This window comes from Hyaloscypha bicolor, assembly GCF_002865645.1.
Source record: "Hyaloscypha bicolor E unplaced genomic scaffold K444scaffold_56, whole genome shotgun sequence".
NCBI classification, from domain to species: Eukaryota; Fungi; Ascomycota; class Leotiomycetes; order Helotiales; family Hyaloscyphaceae; genus Hyaloscypha; species Hyaloscypha bicolor.
The window spans coordinates 2,280,198-2,301,367 of record NW_020194558.1 but is presented as its reverse complement, the minus strand read 5'-3'; the positions used below and the strand labels follow the sequence as shown (position 1 = coordinate 2,301,367).

The 21,170-nt window shown below is 49.0% G+C and overlaps 10 protein-coding genes across 10 annotated transcripts; 4 read left to right on the top strand and 6 right to left on the bottom strand.

The window, feature by feature from the left end:
* Window positions 1-1,044: 1,044 nt before the first annotated feature.
* K444DRAFT_662619 (uncharacterized protein) lies at window positions 1,045-2,376 on the bottom strand (the record flags this gene model as incomplete). Its single annotated transcript, XM_024886725.1, has 2 exons — window positions 1,045-1,828; window positions 1,968-2,376. The coding sequence occupies 2 exons, from the start codon at window positions 2,374-2,376 to the stop codon at window positions 1,098-1,100; spliced, it is 1,140 nt and encodes a 379-aa protein (XP_024738485.1). The 3' UTR covers window positions 1,045-1,097.
* A 515-nt stretch (window positions 2,377-2,891) lies between these two features.
* K444DRAFT_559723 (uncharacterized protein) lies at window positions 2,892-4,941 on the bottom strand. The gene is made up of 3 exons (XM_024876876.1): window positions 4,920-4,941; window positions 3,959-4,869; window positions 2,892-3,911 (listed from the first exon to the last, which is right to left on the bottom strand). Exons 2-3 carry the CDS (start codon window positions 4,527-4,529, stop codon window positions 3,040-3,042), a joined length of 1,443 nt encoding a protein of 480 aa, XP_024738484.1. The 5' UTR covers window positions 4,530-4,869; window positions 4,920-4,941; the 3' UTR covers window positions 2,892-3,039.
* Window positions 4,942-5,564: 623 nt separating this feature from the next.
* K444DRAFT_525958 (heavy metal translocatin) lies at window positions 5,565-9,062 on the bottom strand (the record flags this gene model as incomplete). The annotated part of the gene is made up of 1 exon (XM_024874504.1): window positions 5,565-9,062. The coding sequence occupies one exon, from the start codon at window positions 9,060-9,062 to the stop codon at window positions 5,565-5,567; it is 3,498 nt and encodes a 1,165-aa protein (XP_024738483.1).
* Window positions 9,063-10,293: 1,231 nt separating this feature from the next.
* Window positions 10,294-11,220, top strand: K444DRAFT_642586 (uncharacterized protein; the record flags this gene model as incomplete). Its single annotated transcript, XM_024884755.1, has 2 exons — window positions 10,294-10,326; window positions 10,378-11,220. 2 exons carry the CDS (start codon window positions 10,294-10,296, stop codon window positions 11,218-11,220), a joined length of 876 nt encoding a protein of 291 aa, XP_024738482.1.
* A 370-nt stretch (window positions 11,221-11,590) lies between these two features.
* Window positions 11,591-12,818, bottom strand: K444DRAFT_526570 (regulator of G-protein signaling domain-containing protein; the record flags this gene model as incomplete). The annotated part of the gene is made up of 3 exons (XM_024874555.1): window positions 11,591-11,827; window positions 11,875-12,598; window positions 12,655-12,818. The coding sequence occupies 3 exons, from the start codon at window positions 12,816-12,818 to the stop codon at window positions 11,591-11,593; spliced, it is 1,125 nt and encodes a 374-aa protein (XP_024738481.1).
* A 693-nt stretch (window positions 12,819-13,511) lies between these two features.
* K444DRAFT_373920 (putative 60S ribosomal protein L31) lies at window positions 13,512-14,408 on the top strand. The gene is made up of 4 exons (XM_024872294.1): window positions 13,512-13,574; window positions 13,640-13,737; window positions 13,799-13,894; window positions 13,946-14,408. The coding sequence occupies exons 2-4, from the start codon at window positions 13,642-13,644 to the stop codon at window positions 14,150-14,152; spliced, it is 399 nt and encodes a 132-aa protein (XP_024738480.1). The 5' UTR covers window positions 13,512-13,574; window positions 13,640-13,641; the 3' UTR covers window positions 14,153-14,408.
* Window positions 14,409-14,782: 374 nt separating this feature from the next.
* K444DRAFT_611826 (uncharacterized protein) lies at window positions 14,783-15,392 on the bottom strand. The gene has a single exon (XM_024880018.1). The coding sequence runs from the start codon at window positions 15,229-15,231 to the stop codon at window positions 14,800-14,802; it is 432 nt and encodes a 143-aa protein (XP_024738479.1). The 5' UTR covers window positions 15,232-15,392; the 3' UTR covers window positions 14,783-14,799.
* A 1,173-nt stretch (window positions 15,393-16,565) lies between these two features.
* Window positions 16,566-17,621, bottom strand: K444DRAFT_662613 (uncharacterized protein). Its single transcript, XM_024886724.1, has 3 exons — window positions 17,320-17,621; window positions 16,940-17,272; window positions 16,566-16,888 (listed from the first exon to the last, which is right to left on the bottom strand). The coding sequence occupies exons 1-3, from the start codon at window positions 17,433-17,435 to the stop codon at window positions 16,786-16,788; spliced, it is 552 nt and encodes a 183-aa protein (XP_024738478.1). The 5' UTR covers window positions 17,436-17,621; the 3' UTR covers window positions 16,566-16,785.
* A 339-nt stretch (window positions 17,622-17,960) lies between these two features.
* Window positions 17,961-18,708, top strand: K444DRAFT_587759 (uncharacterized protein; the record flags this gene model as incomplete). Its single annotated transcript, XM_024878034.1, has 4 exons — window positions 17,961-18,200; window positions 18,249-18,347; window positions 18,419-18,505; window positions 18,557-18,708. The coding sequence occupies exons 1-4, from the start codon at window positions 18,005-18,007 to the stop codon at window positions 18,706-18,708; spliced, it is 534 nt and encodes a 177-aa protein (XP_024738477.1). The 5' UTR covers window positions 17,961-18,004.
* Window positions 18,709-18,891: 183 nt separating this feature from the next.
* K444DRAFT_373883 (serine/threonine-protein kinase-like protein chk1) lies at window positions 18,892-21,017 on the top strand. The gene is made up of 3 exons (XM_024872293.1): window positions 18,892-19,026; window positions 19,127-19,203; window positions 19,255-21,017. Exons 1-3 carry the CDS (start codon window positions 19,024-19,026, stop codon window positions 20,804-20,806), a joined length of 1,632 nt encoding a protein of 543 aa, XP_024738476.1. The 5' UTR covers window positions 18,892-19,023; the 3' UTR covers window positions 20,807-21,017.
* The last annotated feature ends 153 nt before the right edge of the window (window positions 21,018-21,170 follow it).

Here is a 21,170-nt window from a genome sequence, read left to right as displayed (position 1 = left end):
TGTGCACCGTCGTTCTTTCCCAGTCGAACTTTCAGAAGCCCATATAACGCTATCGCTTTAATGCATACCTTGACGGCTGCCCATGCCTACACCACTGCTATCACCGACTAAAGTATGCCCGAAGACAATCGTAAGCAAAAGTACTATAACGGCAATGTAAAAGGTATACCACTGTACTCTATTTCGATTATTATACTACTACTGAGATATGGTATGCAGTTCCCGATCGTCAAATGCTTGTTTCACTATGGTCAAGCGATCTCTCCAATACCTAGAGTTTTCTCTTCTTCGAACATGAGGACTCAATGACCACAGCGTTTAGCTGCATGGTCCATAGCCTGTGAGCCACTGACCACAAAACTGGAATGTGTGGCATATGACCCGCCCGATAAAGAACATTCTAGCAAGAGTGGAAGAATGGAGTGTAATCCACGATAGTATATAAGTACAGAACTCCCTACACCTCTCTTCTAGCTCAGTTAATAGAAACATATATAAAAGAGAAATGATGTTTATTAACGTAGTAGCTGTTTCTAAAAGCAAGTGGGCTTTATTATAAATAGTAGCTATATAAAATGTTAAATAAAATTCCGATAACAAAAACCTTTCCACATAGCGAGGGTTGAACTAGTAAGCGGAACATCAGAAGTTATAGCACGAAAGCCAGGTGGTAACTAAAGTAGGTTCTAGCCGTTCTATATAAACTAAGGCCCGCTAATACCCAATCCTTTAGTCTCTTTTACCACCTACTTCTTGACAAGATATAGGCAAGGGTGGGATCCCAGTTTTATCTACCTTAACACGACCAATGTTTGTGATCAAAATCGAGCTTGTCAAACGATACTTCAGCGTCAGCGCCATATTTGACACAAAAAATTCTCCGCCGATTTGCGCACTCCTGCTCACTGGGCATACGATACTTCATTATCACTCAGTAGTCGGCATGTACCAAAATGGATTGCCTGGGTGCGATATCTATAGAATCTCTACAAGAAAAAAGCCAAAGCTTGAAGAACACAATGCGCTGCTTTGCTTATGAACCTTGTCCGGTCGACTTATATTGTGTGGGCAGAGGCAAGAAGCGCTCGGACAGATTCTCAAAGCTCACCCGGAAGTCTTCCGACCCTGGGACTGCTCTTTGGATTGCTTGGCCCGGGTCCTCCACCGGGGTACTCGTTGAAAGCTTCGTTGACGCTGTATGTATACTCATGGGTATAGGAAGGCTGGCACATTCCATATCCGCTCACAAAGTCACTACGACCTGTTGGACCATGAGAAGAAGCGCAATATGCATACAACAAGTACGAACAGCATTCATTTCCATCCGGATCTGGGACGTGGACGCGATCTGTCGAACCGGAAGTACCCGTATACAGCACTGCACCGAGCGGGTTGGAGCTGTAGGATGCACCGGGTTGGATAGTGTTGGAAGTCCACATGGAGCTCACAGAAGTGGAAAGATCTAGAATAGCTGCCTGGCGAAGATTTTCGGTCCAATTAGGTTCAGATGCTGAAGATCTGTAATCACAGAAGAGGTCATACTGGCGATTGTTGCAAATGCATCTGTAGTGGTTGTCTGTTCCAAAATTGACGTAGACTTGATTACACGTTGGCTGTGTTGTGATGGCTCTGCGGGCAAGGGCCTCTTTCTTGTCTCTTGTCGATTTGACAGAACCGGACCGACGCTGGTTCTGGTTTAAAGCAGCTTCAAACTCATCCAGTGAAGCTGGATCTGGGGTAATAGAGGTATCGACCACAGCACCTGGTGCTTCAGTGAAAGAGCTCTGAGCACCGCTGAGGCATTCTTCAAAGCTCGCTTGCCACGAGTCTATCAACATGTGAGTCAGTATGTATCTGCAAAAGGATCGTTACTCTGAGCATCATTAGGCATACATGTGAAACTTTAAAGTCTCTAGTTATGACCAGGAGGACAGACCTTTCAATTGAAATAAGGAGAGGCGGCTTACCATTGTCCGTGTAGGCACCAGTCAAGGCCCAGTAAATTGGCTGTTGGTCTGAATCCATATCAGTTCGGGCAAGTACCCCCGAGATGGTGTTATCATCCAATCCGAAATCCATCATAACATCAAGCGCGTCGGCGGCTATGCTGTAAGTGGGAGATAGCCAGCCTTCTCCGACGTTCTGGGGCCAGAGGACTGACAACGCACAGTCGGCGTAAGAATTGATGGGTGTCCAAGTGTCGTGAAGAATTTGGAAGGTGGAATTGTCAGAGCCTTGTAATCGCGCGCGCAGCGCAAGGCAATCTGTGACGAATGGCGAGTCGCAGGCACCAGTATTGCTGGAGAAAGCAGTAGGTACGAGTTGTCCATGCGCAAGTGTAGCCAGAAGAAGGAGTGAAAAGGAGCGGGCTGTCATTTTGGCGATATTCGCGATGACAGAAGTAGATCTGGGGGTAGATAGCAGGCTGAGGCTACTGTACAAGAATGTCTTTGACAAGGGCTCTCGAATTTTCATAACCTTTGACAATACTCGATTTTAAAGGCATGATGGAGGTTTTAAATACGTGTCTATAGCCTTGTGTTCCGCAAGGGGAGGCCTAGCCTTTTGATATTTTTGTGCAGACTGCTGCTTACAGAGTAGCCAAAAAAAAAAGTTTTATATAAAACACACTTTGACAACCACTCATTCCTTCAAGCTAACATCTGGTTGGATGAAAAAAGGGCCAGGCCTAGCTGTATTGTGATATATTAATAGACGTTGGGGCGAAGGATTATGAGTCCATGCGGGCATTGGTCGCATTTCTGGACTGCGATATTCAGCCACAACCAAAGATCCTCGAGCCTCATTTTGGTCAGGAACTTGGGCGCCTACAGAAACCCTTGGCAAAGCCGTCCATTCACCGCACATCACCATGGGGAGCACTTTCTACTGCAGAGCTTCATCTGTTACTATTTCTAGCACTTCCATATAAAAAGCCGCTTCATGACCAAACCCAAAGAAAATTCGTCTTTTCATCTCCATGATATTAGTTCTTTCCACTCGAAATACCATCTCACTCTTTATCCATCCATCGATAATCTAAGTAGTGAACTCGAAGCACTTCTTCAAAATCGGGAGATCAACGGAATATAGCTTCGTCGAATACCACTCTGTAGCAAACGCCACTAAATCAAACACAAACTCGCTATCGATCGCCAACCCATTCTTACACGTCGTACCGTTCGTCAAGGCTTCGTATCCAGTCAGATCCAAGCCCTCAGCAGCAGTCAAGATGAAGTCATTCGTGAAACCTGGGCTGGCGGTCAAGCCGGTGGAAAGGTCGATCAGGCCGCCGAAAATACTGATCGCGATCTCGACGGTCAGGGAAGCGGTAGGATTGAGCTGTGCTTCAGCTATGCCTGAGATGTTGGCACTGGCGTTGTAGGTTGGGACCCAGCCTGAGGTAGCGGTGTTGGACTTGTCGAGGAGATCGACGTGCACATTTCCGTCTGCGAGACCAACTTGGACCTCGGTGGTCAGGGTTGTTTTTGCTGAGGCATAGACTTCGGCATCGACGGCGAAGATGAGCTCGGGGCCGAGAGTGAGGATGCCAGGGACGGTGAGGCCGTAGAAGAGAGAAGTTGGTGAGTATTTGAAGGTGTTGTTGTAGGAGGCTGCAATATCGGCCGTGAGCTCAAGGGTCGAGCTGAAGCCGACATCGATGTCGAAGTACAAGTCGCTCAAGCTGAACGTGAGCCAGTTGTACTTGAGGTAACCGGAAAAGGTTACGTTTGAGGCAAAGGATGCCTTATCAGCAGTTACGGTAAGGTAAGGTGAGTTCGAGTAGAGGGTAGTATCAGCAGGCAAAGCGATGGCAGTGTTGAGAGAGTAGGTTGGGTCCAGAGTGGTCGTGAAGGCGCGTTTGGCAAGATCAGTGGTGGGGATATTGCCAAATGAGATTTCGGTGGCAGCTAATTGTTGTCAGTATAATTCCCAGTTCTGCTCGAGACAGACTTACCAGCAGTGCTGGAGATGTTGGCCTTCATGGAGCTAGCAGTGGCGGTCAGAGTCGTATTGTCGAAGCTCAAACTGCTTGAAAGAAAGAAGCTTCTCTCCAAAACAGGGTCACAATCTCCCAAATGGTTCGTGACGAACACCATAGTTCCATCGGCAATCCAAGCAGCTTGCGTAGTTGCAAACACAATCGAGTTGTTGAAAGTCATAGCCACCGAGGTATCTGAGCAGTCTACACTGATGATCGAGGCAATTTGTTCAAGAATAATCGTTGGGTACTTCATCGTATGGCTGATATTGACGCTCGCTGAAGCATTGAGGTTGGATCCATAGTAAAGCGACACATTGGCTTGAGGAACGACATGAGTAATATCGTGGCGATCGATCCCCGGCGCAAAAATAGGAGAAAACAGATTCGTGCTGTTTGCTGAAGTGAGGGGCACTGTGGTAGTATTCACAACTGGCGCTACAATTGGCGCATCAACGGCCTCGACAGGGTGAAAAGTACATGTCTCTTCATCCGCAAGAACAGACGCAGCAGCCACAATGGCTACAAGACCAGAGCTGTACTTCATCCTGAGGAATTAATATATTAAGAGAGGAAAATTAAGTATGCAAAAAGAATGACTGGGAACGAGAGTTCTACAGAAGGAAACTCCCCATGAGCCGGGAGGAGGGAACGTCTTTGTACTCCCCTCTGGAATCACGACATTGAAGTGGATCAAATCGTGCGATGTCTTGCTTCGATACCGACAGAGATTCCTCCAAGCTCTTTCGAGCTCGCAACTCCGAAGCCCACCCCCGTCCACAAGCAGAGAAGCCATCTTCTTTTAACTATTTCGAGAGCTCGTATGGCTGATTCCGAGTTCGAATCAACTCGGATTCGATGCGTTGAGCAACATGCCCACCCCACTTCTGCAAACCATCAGCGTGCGTGAACCTCATCTCGCATTTGGTCCCCTTACCTCGTCACTCTCTGCGGTCGCCCGATAAGGTTCAGGAACCTGCGGACAGTGCGGAGAGTTTATGAGATGGGTGGCTCCCCTTTACCGGGGGGCTATGGCGCATCTGACCGGCCCCACTCGGAGCGAACCCTCGGGTCATGCCAAAAGAAGCTCTATAATCGAGCTGTTAAGGGGAAGTGGAAACGGTTGGTGTCCAAAAAGAGAGCGACACCGACCCGCCGAGAAGAAGCCGCCCGGCAAAGCTCCCGAAGAGCTCGGTCCATGCCCTGGGCCCTTCTTACACACGTCCTCGGACGTTACAACGTGCTCCCATAGTCAGCAGTCTTTAAATTCAATAGATTTTGGCTTGTGAGGGTTCATCCTTTCTGCACGGCAATCCGATGGAGGGGTTGATGACAATAAAGAATATGTAACATGTGAATCTTTCACTTTTTGCATTTCGTCATGAGTGTCAGATGAAGAACGGGGAGAGGAGAAGATTAGGAAACATGCGCGTCACGGGGGCTGAGTCCCGGGGTATGTATCAAAATATGCAGTCGGATATATTGTCAAGATATTTTCGTCCCGAATTTACATCCAAGCTCAGTGACACCTATGCACGCTAAAGAACAGCAAAAACAAATTCCAAAAGGACAAAGGGAAAGTTTACACAGCTTCCAGGGTATTCAAGGGCACGTAGCCGTCTTCCTCCTTTCTCCTTCTGCCCGTGACAGCCCTGGCGATATCTGTGGCTTTGCCTACGAGTCCACCTAGACCCCATCCCTTGCCTCTTCTTCTGAGTTGGCCGTTCTCCGATGCCAACGCGTCGTCCATCCATCGTGGCCGTTTCCAAAATTTCAGGAGTAGACTGCTCGCCACAACACTGACGCTGCTACCTGCCATGGCAGCCCCTGCAGCCATAGGATGAAGATGCCAGCCAAAGGGCAAGAAGAAGCCCATTGCGAATGGAAGGCCAATGATGTTGTACCCACAAGCCCAACCAAGATTGAGCTTTATACGACCAAAGATATCACGGGCTAGTTGGATGGAAGCTGGGATATCCATAAGATCGTTTGGCCTCATCAATACGATATCGGCAGCTTCCATAGCGACGTCTGTGCCCGAGGCCATGGCAATGCCTACATCGGCAGTCGCCAAAGCTGGCGAGTCGTTGATGCCGTCACCAACCATTGCGACGCATTCTCCCTGACTTTGGAGCTTACGAATAATGTCTTGCTTTTGATCCGGTGTTACGCCGGCATGGACATTCTTCGAGGGAATGCCGACAATGCGTGCAACGGCGAGAGCGGCGGGCCGTTGGTCGCCGGTCACGATTGCAGTTTTGATTTTCATCTGGTGGAGAGCAGCGATGGCCGCACGGGCGCTGTCCTTGACGGTATCTGCGAGGCACAGATGTCCGGTGAACGCTCCGTCAATGGCGATGAAGATGTTTGTGGTCCCTGCCGATGCAGCTTTGGAGGATCCGGCTGCTTTGGTATTTGCTTCTTCCGAAGCATCGATTGATTCTTGAGGTACCGTGATGTTGTTGTCTCGAAGGAACTTGACACTCCCGATCAAGATGCGGTATCGTGCTTGCTCGGCGCTTGAAGCAGGCTCGACGAGAGCGTTGATGCCCTTGCCCACAACAGCTTCAAAATCGCCAATGCTGCCGTCAATGGTGCCTTCAATACCGAGACCCAATTCTTCCTTTGCAGCAGCCAAGATAGCTTTTCCGATTGGATGCTCACTGCCCATTTCAGCGAGACCGAGAATTGTCCACCACAGCTTCCTTCGCCACTCGTTGTTTTGCCAGGTAGGTACAAGATTGGAGCTAGCCACGCTCATCTTCCCGACGGTCAGGGTGCCAGTCTTGTCGAGTACGACTTGGGTAACTTTGGTGGTTGTCTCCAATGCAGCACCACCTTTCACCAAAATGCCATTCTCGGCACCAACTCCAGTTCCAACCATAACAGCGGTAGGGGTGGCAAGACCAAGAGCACAAGGGCAAGCAAAGACGATGACTGATATACATAGCTTCACACAGACCATGAACTTCCCACCACTCGCCTGGTCAATGAAGATCTTTGGCGGATGAGTAAGAACGTGACTGAGAACCATCCAGGTTGCGAAAGTCAGAAACCCAAGGAGAAGAATTGTCGGGACAAAATACCCGGCGATCGTATCGGCCAGTCGTTGAATCGGAGCTCTGGTGGTTTGCGCATCTTGGACAAGCTTGACGATTTGACTGAGTTGTGTGTCTCTGCCGGCTCGTGTAACGCGGAAGTCCACGCGGCCAGTACCATTAACAGTACCTCCAATTAGGAGACTGCCTTTCCGTTTTTGAACTGGCATCGCTTCTCCAGTGACCATGCTCTCATCGACGTAGGTCTCCCCTCGAGTGACAGTGCCATCAGCGGGGATTTTGTCACCAGGTCTCAGGATGACAATATCACCAACTTGAATGAGCTCAGTGGGGATGACCTTCTCCTCTGCTGCATTGCCTTCTTGGGTAGACTCCAACTTTGGTTCGTTTCCTGAGCCAATTGCCACTTCCCACCCTTCCGCGGCCTTGTCAGCCGCGATCGGATCAGCGTAAATGGTAGCCATAGATGGAGCAAGTGACATTAGTCTTGACAATGCCTTTGAGGTCTGTCCCTTCGCGCGATTCTCAAGGAAGCGTCCAAGAGTGATGAAGGTGATGAGCATACTGCTCGTATCGAAGATAGTGCTGGGCCGAGTGTGAGGAGGAGCTAGGACGGAGACAATCATTGCCGCAACGCTGAAGAAGAATGCCGCAGATGTTCCGAGCACGACGAGAACATCCATGGTTGGCGACCCATGTTTCATAGAATTATATGCAGAGATGTAGAAACGCTTGCCAATACCGAATTGGACGGGTATCGTAAGTAGCAAACAAACAATGTCGCCGAGGTAGAGACCTTCAAAGACAACAACCAAACTCCCAAAATCGAGCGCCGGTAACATCATCGGGATGACCATGCTGATGAGGAAAACTGGAATGGCAAAGCCAAGAGAGGTTTTGAACGCTCTACGCCACTCTGTGATTTCTTTCGTCTTAGACAATGACTCCAGTTGGGCATTGTTGTCATCATTGTCGGCGACAAGGGCATTATATCCCTGGGCTTCAATGAGCTCAACAAGAGCTCTTAGTCCAGCGATGTTAGGTTGGTGGGAGATGTTTAGTCGCGATGTTGACAGACTAATAGTTGCTGAGTTGACACCAGGCATCGACTTCAACTTCTCTTCCAGTGCTGTGGCGGCAGCTGCATCTCTTACTCCAAAGACCTTGAACATGGCCACTGCGGCTGTTGAGTTTTGACTTAAGCTCCCCAGTTGCGTAGAGAGAATCTTAGCGTCAAATCCTCTGTCCTCGATGATCTCAGCAATCTGCTCGGGCGTTAATTTCGAGCGGTCGTGGACGACGATTGCTCGCTCAGCCAAGAGGCTGATGTTGAACTGGATCAGGCCGTCCAGACTTTGTGGGAATCCTCCTTCAACCGCTGAAGTGCACGCCCCACAGGTCATTCCACCAACAGCAACAGTGGTCGTTGCCACTTTTTCTCTCTTCCCAACACTGGTCCGCCGTGACTTCAGACTGCGGGAAGGTGCTGCGATGCTGCTTTCCACAATTGTTGCCCCGAAGCCTCGATCCTCAATAATTTCAGCGATCTTCTCAGCACTCAGGAGAGACGCATCATGCTCCACTACCGCTCTTTCTGACAACAGCGATATGCTGAAGTGCTTGAGTCCAGCGATATCTTTGAATCCTCCTTCGACCGCAGATGTACACGCTCCGCATGTCATACCCTCCACAGCTAATGTTGTTGTTGTAAAAAGCTCCTCCACCTCCTCCTCCTCCTCTTCCGTTCCGTCCTCGTTTTCATCGTATAAATAGCCCCTTCTGTTGAACATTGGCGAGGGGAGATCTGTGGCTAGTACCTCCGCTTCAAAGCCTCGATCCTCGATAATTTCTTGTATTCTCTCTGCCGCAATCTTTTGAGGATCATGAATCACCACGGCCCTCTCCATAACCAGACTGACCGACACATTCCCGACCCCGTCTTCCCCTTTGAAGCCTGCCTCCACCGCGGACGTGCAGGCTCCGCAGGTCATGCCGCCAACCTTCAGGGTCGTTGTGGCCATATGCGCTGTCGGTGTTTGCAGCATAGGCTTCGAGGTTGGACTTCGGGGGGCGACTTTTAATTTTGAAGGCGCCATCGTGAATGTACTCGATACTGCACACGGCAGTCTGCTGGGCGTGAGTGGGAGGGCTCTTGGAACAATTTATCACCCAGCCAATTCGTAATCCGTATTGACTAAATAGCCGTCAGCATGTCACTTGTCCGTAGAATGAGCACGAGTGGCGAATAAGCACACCTCCGCTCTGTCGGCAGCCAGTACTGACAGGTATGCACAATAATTAAGTAGCGATCAGAAGGCCAGCTCCTGGTTCTGGGTTGAGGTGATTGTTCTTTGTCATCAACAGATTCGGAAATCACGGCTGCAAGCCACGAAGTTCTAATTTCGGAGTCCGAGATACGTGATTTGCGGCCGCTGAGACAATCACTCAACACTCAAGAAAAGAAAATTGGAGATAGGTATATCGTCGTAGGTGGAGGATGTTGAGAGAGCGCGAACATCAGGAAAGAGTTCTTCGAGAGCGTTATGTACAAATTGAGCGGGTACAGGGTTGAAGAAGTGACGGCTGGGATGATTTCGAGGGCTTTTTGAACAGGGGTAACGTCTAACGGCACGCCCAGTCAAGGACTATGCTCCGCCAGCCCAGGTCAAGGTCCCAAATGGCAGTCAAAGCGTTCTCCTGAGAGGGTTGAAGCCTTGAAGCGTTCCCTTCCGAACCGATGGCTCGAAATCCCCAAGTCGAGAAGGCAGTAAAAGCTTCTATCGCATGTCGGCACTTGGCATCCTCATTCCATTCCTACAGGCAGATGTAAGAGAGGTTGTAAGATCCAAAGAATCAATGGCCAGAAGGTCCTGATCTCAGGAGTCCAGGACCTGCAGTATCGGGAACACAGGCGTGGGGCGTGACAGGCTCTAGCCACGCACGCCACGCTCGCTGGCTGATACAGCACAATCACGGCTAGTGAAATCGCTTATCAGATCTCAAACTCGCTCTGATACGACCACAGCTCCAGCTCCCCAGCTCCAACCTGTTTCACGCCTCGCAGTGGAAACAGCCTCGTGCCATCTTTCTTCCGGACAAATTCGGGAGAAGGCTTCCTTTCAGGATCCAGATCCGCCGGCACAGCTTTCCCAAACATCGGCTGCGGTTGGCCGTTTTATCCCCAAGCTTCCCCAAAACATTCTCCAGGCAGCGAATCACAAGCTCTGTTGATCTTCTCCCACAACCTTCACGATGGAGCAGACCAAAGCTCTGAACGCCCTGGAAGTAAGTCAAACTCTAACATCAGACTGTTTAAATATATTGATCTATTTACAGCCCTTCATCGCCCTCACGAAATCGGCATCTTCACCCCGCGCCGCGGCAGACCTCATCACACGAGCTACCTCCGCACCTAATACCTTCGTCTTCGCCGAGCTACTCTCCGCCCCTCAAATCCAAGCTCTCTCCTCCTCGGAAGAATACAGCTCCCACCTCACGCTCCTCAAGATCTTCAGCTATGGGACCTACGCCGACTACAAGTCCACCGGCTCCCTGCCCGAGCTCAACGAAGCACAAACGCTCAAGCTGCGCCAACTCTCCTTCCTCTCCCTAGCCAAGAAGCCCGCCGACTTAACATACGCGAACCTCCTGAAAGCCCTTGGTCTGGAGACTCCTAGAGAGCTTGAAGACCTTGTGATTGCGGCAATTTATGGCGGATTGGTAAACGCAACTTTGGATCCATATAACCAGCTTGTCGCCGTCTCCTCTGTCTCTCCGCTGCGAGATCTCCAGCCAAACTCCATCCCCGCTATGCTCAGCACACTGAACGAATGGTCCACCCGTTGTGTCTCCACCCTCGCGGATTTAGAAAAGCAGATTACGAAAATCAAGGCAGAGGCGCTGAAGCGACATAAAGAGGAGACGGAGTGGGCAGCACACGTCGAGAAGCTGATGGAGGGTAAGGATAAGGATAAGGAGGAGAAGGGTGGCAGCGTATTTAGCGGGATGGGTAGGAAGTTGGGAGGTGGGGCTGCGTCGAAGAGGGGTATGGATGGTGAGGATGAGGATAATATGGAGTTGGATGATGAGGATGTTGACGATGAGCGGCAGACGAGATCCGCGAAGAAGAACAAGGCGCTCAAGAACTTGGCGGGATCGTTTGGGAGCTTCGGAAAATAGGTAGCTTTGGCTGCTAGGCGTCATGAGTGATGAGACTACGATGAGCATTTTACTGGGCGTTTCCGAGGCAGAGAATCTGACCAGCATTTGAAAAGCAAGCACATGAAGAGAACTGGTCTTTAGAGATCATTAGAAGGGTATTGCATTAGGTTGCTACCAGAATGACAAGTCGTAAAGCAGCCTTGCTTAGAAAAGCAAGCCTGAAGATCGTAATCATCGGAACGCCGTGTGCCTCAAATTCCCGCCCTGTTGTACAAATGCACAGGTATATAGTGCTCCCCAACTCCGGATCATTGTCCAGGCAAAGCACTGTCCATTGAAGAAACCTTCCCTAATTGCAATGCTGAATGTACCGCTGAATGTCGTACTATTAAAGTCTTTTCCCTGGCACGAAGACGAAGAGAACCACCAGACAGGCATCGATGAAAATCGTGACTCCTAGAACCATAATCGCTCGCTTATTCAGAAGCTTGCGGACGAATGGTTCTCGGATCCGGTTGAAGTTCATGAAGGTATACTCGCTGAATCCAAGCAGGGCAAGGATGGGATCTAGGGAGTACTGCTGAGAGCAGAGAGCATAAACACCGATTGTGAATGGGAGAATGAGCTGTAAATGTTAGTGAGTTATCACCAAGGTTAAATTGGAGGACTTACCCAGAGTCTTGTGCGTCGACCATAATCAAGGAAAACGAGGATAAAAGCAACCCAGAAGGCAGCGAACATGGAGAGCAAGCCGATGACTAACCTCATCAAAACTGAGGGTGGGACGAGGTTGCCCAGAGCCTTTGCTCGGAGGAAGCCTGGGAATGCGTCACGCTCCATTGCTTGGAAGACATAGTCTTTCGCAGCATCGAACAGTTCCGGATCATCTCGACCTTGCTCTTCGATACCGGCTGTGATCTCGTGGGTTATAGCGTGGGGGAGCTGAATTTCGCGTTCGGCGCCAGGAAGGAGGTAGGTATAGAGGATCTTTTCAGCTGATGCCCGAATATCTGCTCGAGCAACAGTGTGTTCTGGAGAGTTGGAATCAGAGGTAGTGAGGACATGAGGGCTGCTCATGAAACTAGGTCGTGGCCGATCATTTGATGAGGTTTGTCTCATGTTGTTGGATCCAGTACTGCCAGCAGGAGAGTGACCAGTGTTCGCAGCGTGTTGTGCTTCTTGTCGAAGATACGCAGACATCTGTGCATCCTGATTTTTCTCCTTGTCTGACGGGTATATCGATGGTCCTCCATGATTCAAATCGCCCAACCCCTCCAACATAGCCGATGATCTCTTCGAAGCTGATTTATCTCCATCTGGCGTCCCAATCATCACCGATCTTCGTAACTCTCGTACGTAGTGCCGGCACATGGACATGTGTTGAGCGACATCGAGCCTTTAGTGTCAGTCAGTATGGTTGTCTTGTAATTTACGAAAGCCACGCCATCTCACCAGAAATCCAGATAGTCAACCGATCTTTGCTGATCGCGCATGTAAATGTAGAAGTAGAACAGGTCAACCGGTGCGAGCGTCCGCCGGCTCAGAACCTCGAAAAGGGATGGAAGCCTGTTCCTATGAAGATCTGGTTGCGGCGAGGGGGTGTTGTGATCCGCCATCTTGCACGACTGTGTGTCCTGTTGGACTGTGTATGATTCGGAGAGGTGAAGACGTGGCGACGATCCTGCTTCCAGGGATAAGGCGTCTCTCTTGTTTGGTTTGAGATTGATCTGCAGTCGTCAGGTACAATTGGTAGTCGATATGGGCTGATGGGTCTCTTGAAAGTATGTGCGCGCGATCGTCTAAAGAGAGGATGAAGCGACCTGCGCGGAATTGTTGGTGTTGAGGAGAGGATCGATCGTGTTCAGCCTCCCTCGGTATTTCGACCAGGGGATGAAATGAAGCTGGCAGTAAAAGCGGCACTCATTTTCACAACCCATGTTGAACATTTTAATTACTCCTCTTCAACTTTTTGTTTGTCTAATTGTATATTCAGAATATCTAAAAATTGACTCTTTCCAATGCTCACCAAAATTGAGGACATTGAGAATTAGTGCTGCTTTTATTCTCCAGTTGGGCAACAAAGACAAACCAGCAGTCCCAATTTTTCAAGCAATCTATAATAAAAACATCTACCTTCTCCCTACAAGTTACAGATAGACCTCTGGCGTTTCCCTCTTTGTTTGCATGTGATTTTATATAACAGAGATAGTTTGGGACAGTTTCGAGGTTGGTACACGTGACCAGCTCATACCTCTCTGCGCTAAATTGGAAGCCGCAACTCGCTTAGCGGCACACAGAATTCGACCAATTTGAAAACCAATTTTTGAATCAACGACCTCGAACTTCAACGCCAAGTCACGACACACCTACCAGTACGTCGCAGTCTTCCGAGCAGCCTAGGTATGCGTCTTTGACGGGAAGTACTGACTTTACCTAGAAATGTCGTCAAAGACCAAGAAGCCCGCCGGCAAGGCTCAACGATCTGCCATCGCAGACGTTGTTGCGCGCGAATACACAATCCACCTCCACAAGAGAGTACGTCAAATCGGAAATATACATGGATATGGAGAACAAGAGTACTGATGAGATTGCACAGCTCCACGGCGTCACATTCAAGAAGCGGGCACCAAGAGCCATCAAGGAGATCAAGGCATTCGCAACAAAGTCAATGGTAGGGACAACTCGATTCGAAGCACGAAGCAGGATTGGCAGGAGAATAGAAAACTAATAACCTCCTTTTTAGGGCACATCCGACGTTCGTCTCGATCCTCAATTGAACAAGAAGGTCTGGGAGGCTGGTATCAAGGGTGTTCCGTACAGACTGCGTGTCCGAATCTCGAGAAAGCGAAACGACGAGGAGGGTGCTCTGCATAAGCTGTATAGCTATGTCCAGGCCGTAAACGTTAAGGATGCGAAGGGTTTGCAGACTGCTTTGGTTGAAGATGCATAAATGGGTCCGAGGCGCAATGGAATGGTCAGATAGCTTTGCATACGTACGAATGCTCCCACTATGCAACCTTGAAACCTATTAATCGGCGGTACCGACTCTTGTGAATGCTAGACTACTTGCATGTATTGCGATATAGCTACTGCTAAGGGTGATACAGGTTCGTGGTAGAGCAAAGCCTTAAACATACAGACGTCCCAAATTCTTCTAGCAAATACCCATTAAGCATAACCCACAACTCGGCTTCGGCTCAAAAGTACTTTTCATCAATCCTCGATCTCAACTTTGTCAGCCCCCAAGAGCCAGCCGTTGGGCTTCCGCTTCTTGCCCTTAATGTTGGAGTGACCCTTGCGACCGTCAGGGGCATAGTGCTTCATCTCTTCAGTGATGACCTGATGCTTCCTCCGGAGGTGTTGCTTGAGGAGCTTCTTCGTGGTGTATACGACGTTTGAACGGCATGCATCCTTAAGGGGACAAAATTGTTCCTCTCTGACACCACTGTGTACCTCGGCTTGATGCTTCTTCAAGGCAGCTTTTGTTATATATTGAACTTCAGACTTGTCGGGACACTTGGGGCAAGCAGTAGCCACGTAGTCGTGATCATCCGCAAGGTGCGACCTGAGAGTAGACTCATTCTTATAACTCTTATCTCATCCCAGGTGTGGACACTTGAAGCGTTTGGTACTTGGTTCACCTGTACAATCGATCTCGTGGTCATTGAAAGCCTGTCGACTCCATGAGCGGTTTCCGCAGCCCTTTTTGCAATAGCAAAGAAACGACGTTGGTTGGTCTGGACTGTTACCAGAGGGTACGTGTTTTCTTAAGGTTGATTCCTCATCGAGGGCAAAGGAAACCTGGATCTGAAAAATGCTGATTTTACTGAAGAAATGAACGAAATCATCGCCGCCCATTATGGTGATCTGAGAGAGTTCTGCCTCTTGAGCAGGCTCTAAGAATGCCGCGCCGGAGACTGCCACAAATTCTGCTGAGGTATGGGTATCAAGCATGGCCGAATCAACGTCGTCGATTTCTGCAGCAGAGTCGGAATGGAAGTCCGCATCGTTGTTGTTGTTTGCGTCCATTTGTCTAGAATGAAGAAAGACCAAGTCTGCCAGGCTTTAGAGAGCTGCTTCCCGGAGTTCCTTCTACATCCTACCATACTCTTGCGGCTGCGCATCCAACATGTTATCAAAAGCTGCAGCATCTTGCTAAGCGTGCAAAGTTGTTGCAGACGCAGAAGGTGGCGGTGCTGAAAAGTATGGTTTCCTTCTTTTCTGTTGGCTTCTGAAGCTTCTTCTTGCTTGTCTTGCCTGCCTGAGCATTGGTCTCTTTGGCGGTGCGTGGACAGAGTGGCTGGGCAGGAGTCGCACTGATAGCAAGTGGATGAGCTTTTGCTTCTGTGCGCCATTCCTCCTTCTTTTGCTTTTTCATAAGAACACCCGCTCTCTCGCTCTCTGGCGTGCCTTTGGGCCCTCGATGTTCATGTTCTGAGTCTTCATAAATTCATCAACCTCTCATGCATTAGCACGCTCTTGTACCCATTCAGCTGAAGGTCCCTCTTGAGCAAAGGCCGGAGTTTTTAAACTCTCCAAATGACTGTCCGGTGGCCTTCTAGGGGCGATGGAGGTCGAGACTGACCAGAGTGTGGAGCATTCGAAGATAGGCTTCTATTACAGCATTGCCTGAACAGACTGTACTTGAGCGAATAGACTGGCCCAATGCATTGAAAGGCCAAACCAACTAGTAAATGGGTAATTCTTTTTCAGGGGGGCAAGCCCCCAAGCCCCCGGCCTCGCTGTGCTCGAAATTATATAATAAGGCTCGTTCTTTTCCTTCTTTGTCGCTCTCAAAAGGAGTTCGGTTAAGCGCAAGAATGGGGGCCGGGCCAGGTGACACAAACGCACGCTACGCCAGCGAGTATTGGGGGTATTTCGAGCTCAGCGAGGCCGGGGCTTGGGGGCTTGCCCCTGTGAAACAGCGATGATGCGTAGGGGATGATTCTTCATGGCATGGTTTGGATGGAGTTTACATTTGCTGGCTGGTTCATGAATAAAAGATCTACCTTGCAAAGCAAATTTGTCCGGCTATTTGGAGGTTGTTGTGAAGCTGCGTTTGGTCGCCAGGTGCGTCTCTGGTACCTTTCTTGCCAGAGGGACCTCTATCAAGTATGTCAGGGAAGTCCATTTCATACTTGTGTGATGGATTATTGCGAGACGAAGGCTGTAACGGTGGGTATTCGGCTGTTTTTTGGTTTACCTACGATGCTCACGAGTTCTTTCTCGTCATTTCTCACGTCTCTTCCGTGACGAGTAAGTCACTTCCAACTGCCTAATTGAACTGAAGTTTAGTCATTCTCCCAAAAGAGCATAGATCATTGCAAATCACACTCAATGGACCGTTCCAAAGTCAAATATATGTGAGATCCTAGATTCAGAATCCAAGCCAATGCTTGATGAGTCTTTCCTATGTGGCGGACTAGCGATACAGAGTCCGAGTGTCATTTACGCCTCCCCACCGCCGTGACAATGCTGCGTGAAAAGACCATCAGAGCCGTTCAAGGGACGTCCCTCATTATGCACATTCTCCATGCCCATTCACAAACGCCCATGCTCCCTCAGTTCAATCTAGAAATCCCTCTACTCGTCGTCAACAACCCGATGTCGTCCAAGAACCTTCTTCTTGAACTCCTCCGCATTCTTATCCCATAGTTCAGCAGCCTCGCCGTTCAATGGTGAAGCACTTGTACAAGTCAGCGTGATACACTAGAACAAGAAGGTATATTAAACTTACTTGTTGGGCTCGCCGAGCAAGCTTTGCAAACTCAGGAGAACGGTTTGGATGTTGTAGGCTGCTGTCCACTTGTCCTTCAAGATATCCAAGCAAATTCTTCCCGAGAAGTCGACATTAGGATGGTAGATTGGGGTCTTGAAGAGAACAGTCGGAGCTGCGTAGGGGTAGTTGGAAGGGAAAGCGAAGGAGAGCTTGAAGGTAAGACCAGAGTACGGTGTATCCTCAGGTCCTTCTATCGTCGCAGTCCACGAGAGAAGACCCCCGTCCGAATTGGGGAAAGCTGAGACGCCAGGAGCAGGAGAGGTCATAAGTTGCATCAGCTCGGTTTGTAATCTACAAACATCAGCAAGATGGCAGCTGCTATATGGCAAGAAACTGACCGTTTCGTCGTGCTCTGGGCATCATTACCCTTACGAGGAGCCCCGAGCTTCGCGGCTTGGTTGGATGGCAAGATACCCGGTGCTGAGTTTTGCGTGTCCTCCATATCGTAATTCATGATGAGAAGGAAAGGCGACAGGGAAGAAGCGAATTTGAGCACCAGGAAGAGCGATGAACAAAGGCCGTTAGTGCGTGCAATGAATACTGTTCGAAAGCGATTGTGTGAGCTCGTGAATGTCCAGGGACAAAGAGAAGAGTGGTGGCTTTTGTAGATGTAGGGTTTCAGGGTAGAGTTGGCTTCGGAAGGTTATGTTTACGCGCCGCTTCCGGGTGGTCGTTTGGACAACGGCCGACTCTCACGCAGCCTCGCGCGATCTGGTACCAAACCAGAGGCTTCGCTGCGCGAAGCCCCTGCCACACACAACAGGCATAGTTCTATGCCCTCCGTAATATATTTGAGAGCTAAGTTTAAATTATACCGCGTTATAATGTTATAATTTCTTAAAGTCAGTGAGTTTCATTGATTTTTAGTGAGGCTTCCTCACTAAAAAAAACCCAATTCCACTCACTGGTGGCACCGCTTCAGTCAAGCACTTTGCTACACTGGTTAAAAAGTTCAACTTCATTTCACTTCATCCAATTCACGAACTTAGGCACAAACAACCCCACTTTAATGGACATCGCGAAATGCGGACTCCCCGTGCAGCCGGTTTCATTGCGTCCTTCAAGGTTACGCCTCTTGAAATATTCCGCGTGAACAAAGGCCCTAGCATTTTTCTCAGAGAATGGGCTGCTTTTCCACCCCAGCGATTCACCATCTTCGATCTACATACATACGAGGGAAAGGTGCTCCCCAAGGCCCTAAATAAAGCTACCTACCAATGTAAATTATTCATCATATACTTATCGTCCTACCTAACGTCGATTCTAGTGCCGAATGGTGCCTCGATGCGCCCGAACGGGCGGTATCAACAAGCCTTAGTCCGACGGCTGGCGGGAAGGGATTGGATTGTTTATTCTATACCTAAAGGTTGGTTATTACCCTGAACAAAATCGTATATGTAACATTCCCAACTGATGTATAACCTCCCGATGTTGCAGATACACCCCTTCCCGAGGAATTGATCTTGGTCCATGAGCATACAGATCACTACTCTATGCAACCAGCTATCGAGATGAGTCTTGAAGGTAGAGACGAACGTCCAAATATCTCGAGTTTCCCCATTAATCATATTCTAGATCTTAACCAGCAAGTAACACAGTTCCTGCAGACAAATGGAACTCTTTATACCACGGAGCATTGGCTCTCAACATATAAGCTACCCTCTTGGTCTACTAAAAAGGCGTACGGCTCAAGATCTGTAATGGATAACAATACATTTATAGGATAATGATAGAAGTAATATAATAAAAGGAGATTTGATACGGGTATTTCCATTACTAGTAACGTTTTATTAAAAATACATATACTCAATTGGATTTAGATGCGTTGTGCTTGAGATTCCCAGAGCTTGTCGGAGGGCCAATCTCCGCTTTCGTAAGCAGATTGAGCCTCGCCACTAGCGCGGTCGATCGCGCTTTCCGTCATCCTCCGCCAATCAAATACGCGTCAAGATTTCCACTTCAAACTCGCACGCGATCAAAACAAAAGGCATTGGATATCGGAGATTTTGGTGCATCTTGGACAGAACAGACACTCGCTGGATATGGTGAGTACTTTCAAGATAAATACTTTCAATTGAGTCTTCGGCCTGAATTTCCCCAAGTTCAAGTACCGGCACAATGCTAACCAAAACGGGACCTTTCCAGAGTCAACTCGACCCTCTTCCCCGCGATTTGCCTTTCCGCATTATATCGAAAACCATCGGAAGAGGGGCATATGCATCGTACGTTTGGAAATATACCAGTTTTGACTTTTTGCTAACGAAAATCTACAGAATAAAAAAAGCTATTCCTCCAACCGATACCAACCCAGTTTTTGCGGTCAAATTCATACACAAGGCTTACGCAGTTAAGCATGGCCGAATTTCAGCAAAACAAATCGCCATGGAGGTATCACTGCATTCCCATATCGGACAACATCCAAATATCATAGAATGGTTTGCCACGGGGGAAGATTCCATTTGGAAGTGGATTGCTATGGAATATGCGGAGGGAGGCGACTTGTTCGACAAAATCGAGGCAGACGTTGGTGTTAGTGAAGATATTGCACATTTCTACTTCACACAATTAATCAGCGGGGTAAGCTATATGCATTCGAAGGGCGTCGGACATCGAGATATCAAGCCGGAGAATATTTTGCTTTCAGACGCTGGGAATCTGAAGATTGCCGACTTCGGCCTGGCAACACTTTTCGAGTACAATGGTCAGACGAAGCTCAGCACAACGATGTGTGGCAGTCCTCCATACATTGCTCCCGAGGTTATATCTTGCACGAAGAGCACACAATCAAGACAAACTCCGAAGCCCACCGGCTATTCCGCAAATCTGGTCGACATATGGTCATGCGGAGTGGTTCTCTTCGTTCTACTGGTCGGCAACACACCTTGGGATGAGCCTACATCACAAAGCTGGGAATTTGAGGAATACATGGGAAAGAAGGGACGGAGTCAAGACGATCTCTGGAAGAAGCTACCTAGTGATGTTTTGTCATTGCTTCGAGGCATGATGAGTGTTGATCCAGGGAAGCGGTTTAATTTCCAGCACATCAAGCAGCATCCTTGGTACAGACGGAAGAATCCTCTTCTTACATCCGAAGGCAAGTCGGCAGACCCATTGGCTCTGGCAACCAAGATGCTTGAGAACCTCAGAATCGATTTTACTCAGCAACCTATGGCTTCGCAAAGACCGCGCCAAAGTCAAGATGTTATGGATATTGACCCAGATGAGCATGCTGTGAAGTTCTCTTTCACGCAACCAGAGACACCTATCAACGACGTTATGTTCGATTGGGAACGACCACCACGAGTATTTGCAGGAGGATTCAGTGCTAGTCAGCCGACGAATATCAGGGATGGCGTGATGACGACCATGACCAACGGATTGGCCGGTAATCCATTCGAATCTCTCGTCGATGAGCCAAGTATGAGTCAATTCGCACCAGTTCCTCGCGTACCATTAAGCTTGACTCAACACGCTCGCCAATTCCGAGATATCGTCCCCAACTACTCTCTCACTCGATTCTTCTCCGAGCTCTCCTCACCCGCCCTTCTGCAACTCCTCAGCGACGCTCTTCATCAGCTCAACGTCCCGACTCCACCAGTCTCCCAAACGCGAGACCGCGAACATGCCGGCTGGATCAAGGTCAAAACCGTAGATGGACGACAGTGCAGTCTGAACGGAGACATCGTGATTGATACTTACATGGCCGGTGATACTGAGCTCCTGGAGGTCCGGTTCGTGAAAGTCAAAGGCGATCCTCTTGAATGGCGTCGATTCTTCAAAAATGTGGTGGTGTTATGTAAAGATGGTGTTTATGTTCCTCCTTAGCACAACGAAGGACGTTATTACAGTTTGGCGTATTAGATCTTGGCGCTGGGGAATCTGTCAAAGGTAGAGTTTTGGATTGTACTCCTGCAGCTGTTCAATGCCACGAGTTTGGACAAGAAGACAATAAAGTAATTGTGCCATTTGAGATCGAGGTAGTTAGGAGGTGGTGCTGATTGGTTGCGGAGTGAATTTCGCCCGCTTCTAACTCCGAGTCTGGGTGTTAAAACCGAACGCAGCAAAAAGGTACGAAGGTACATTGAGTCGGTGGAATAAGTATCTCTTGACACTTCACAAGTGAGGGGTGAAAGGCAAGCGGTGTATAAGACGGCTGGATTCAAGCCCCGCCACTTCAGGCTCGGAGCTG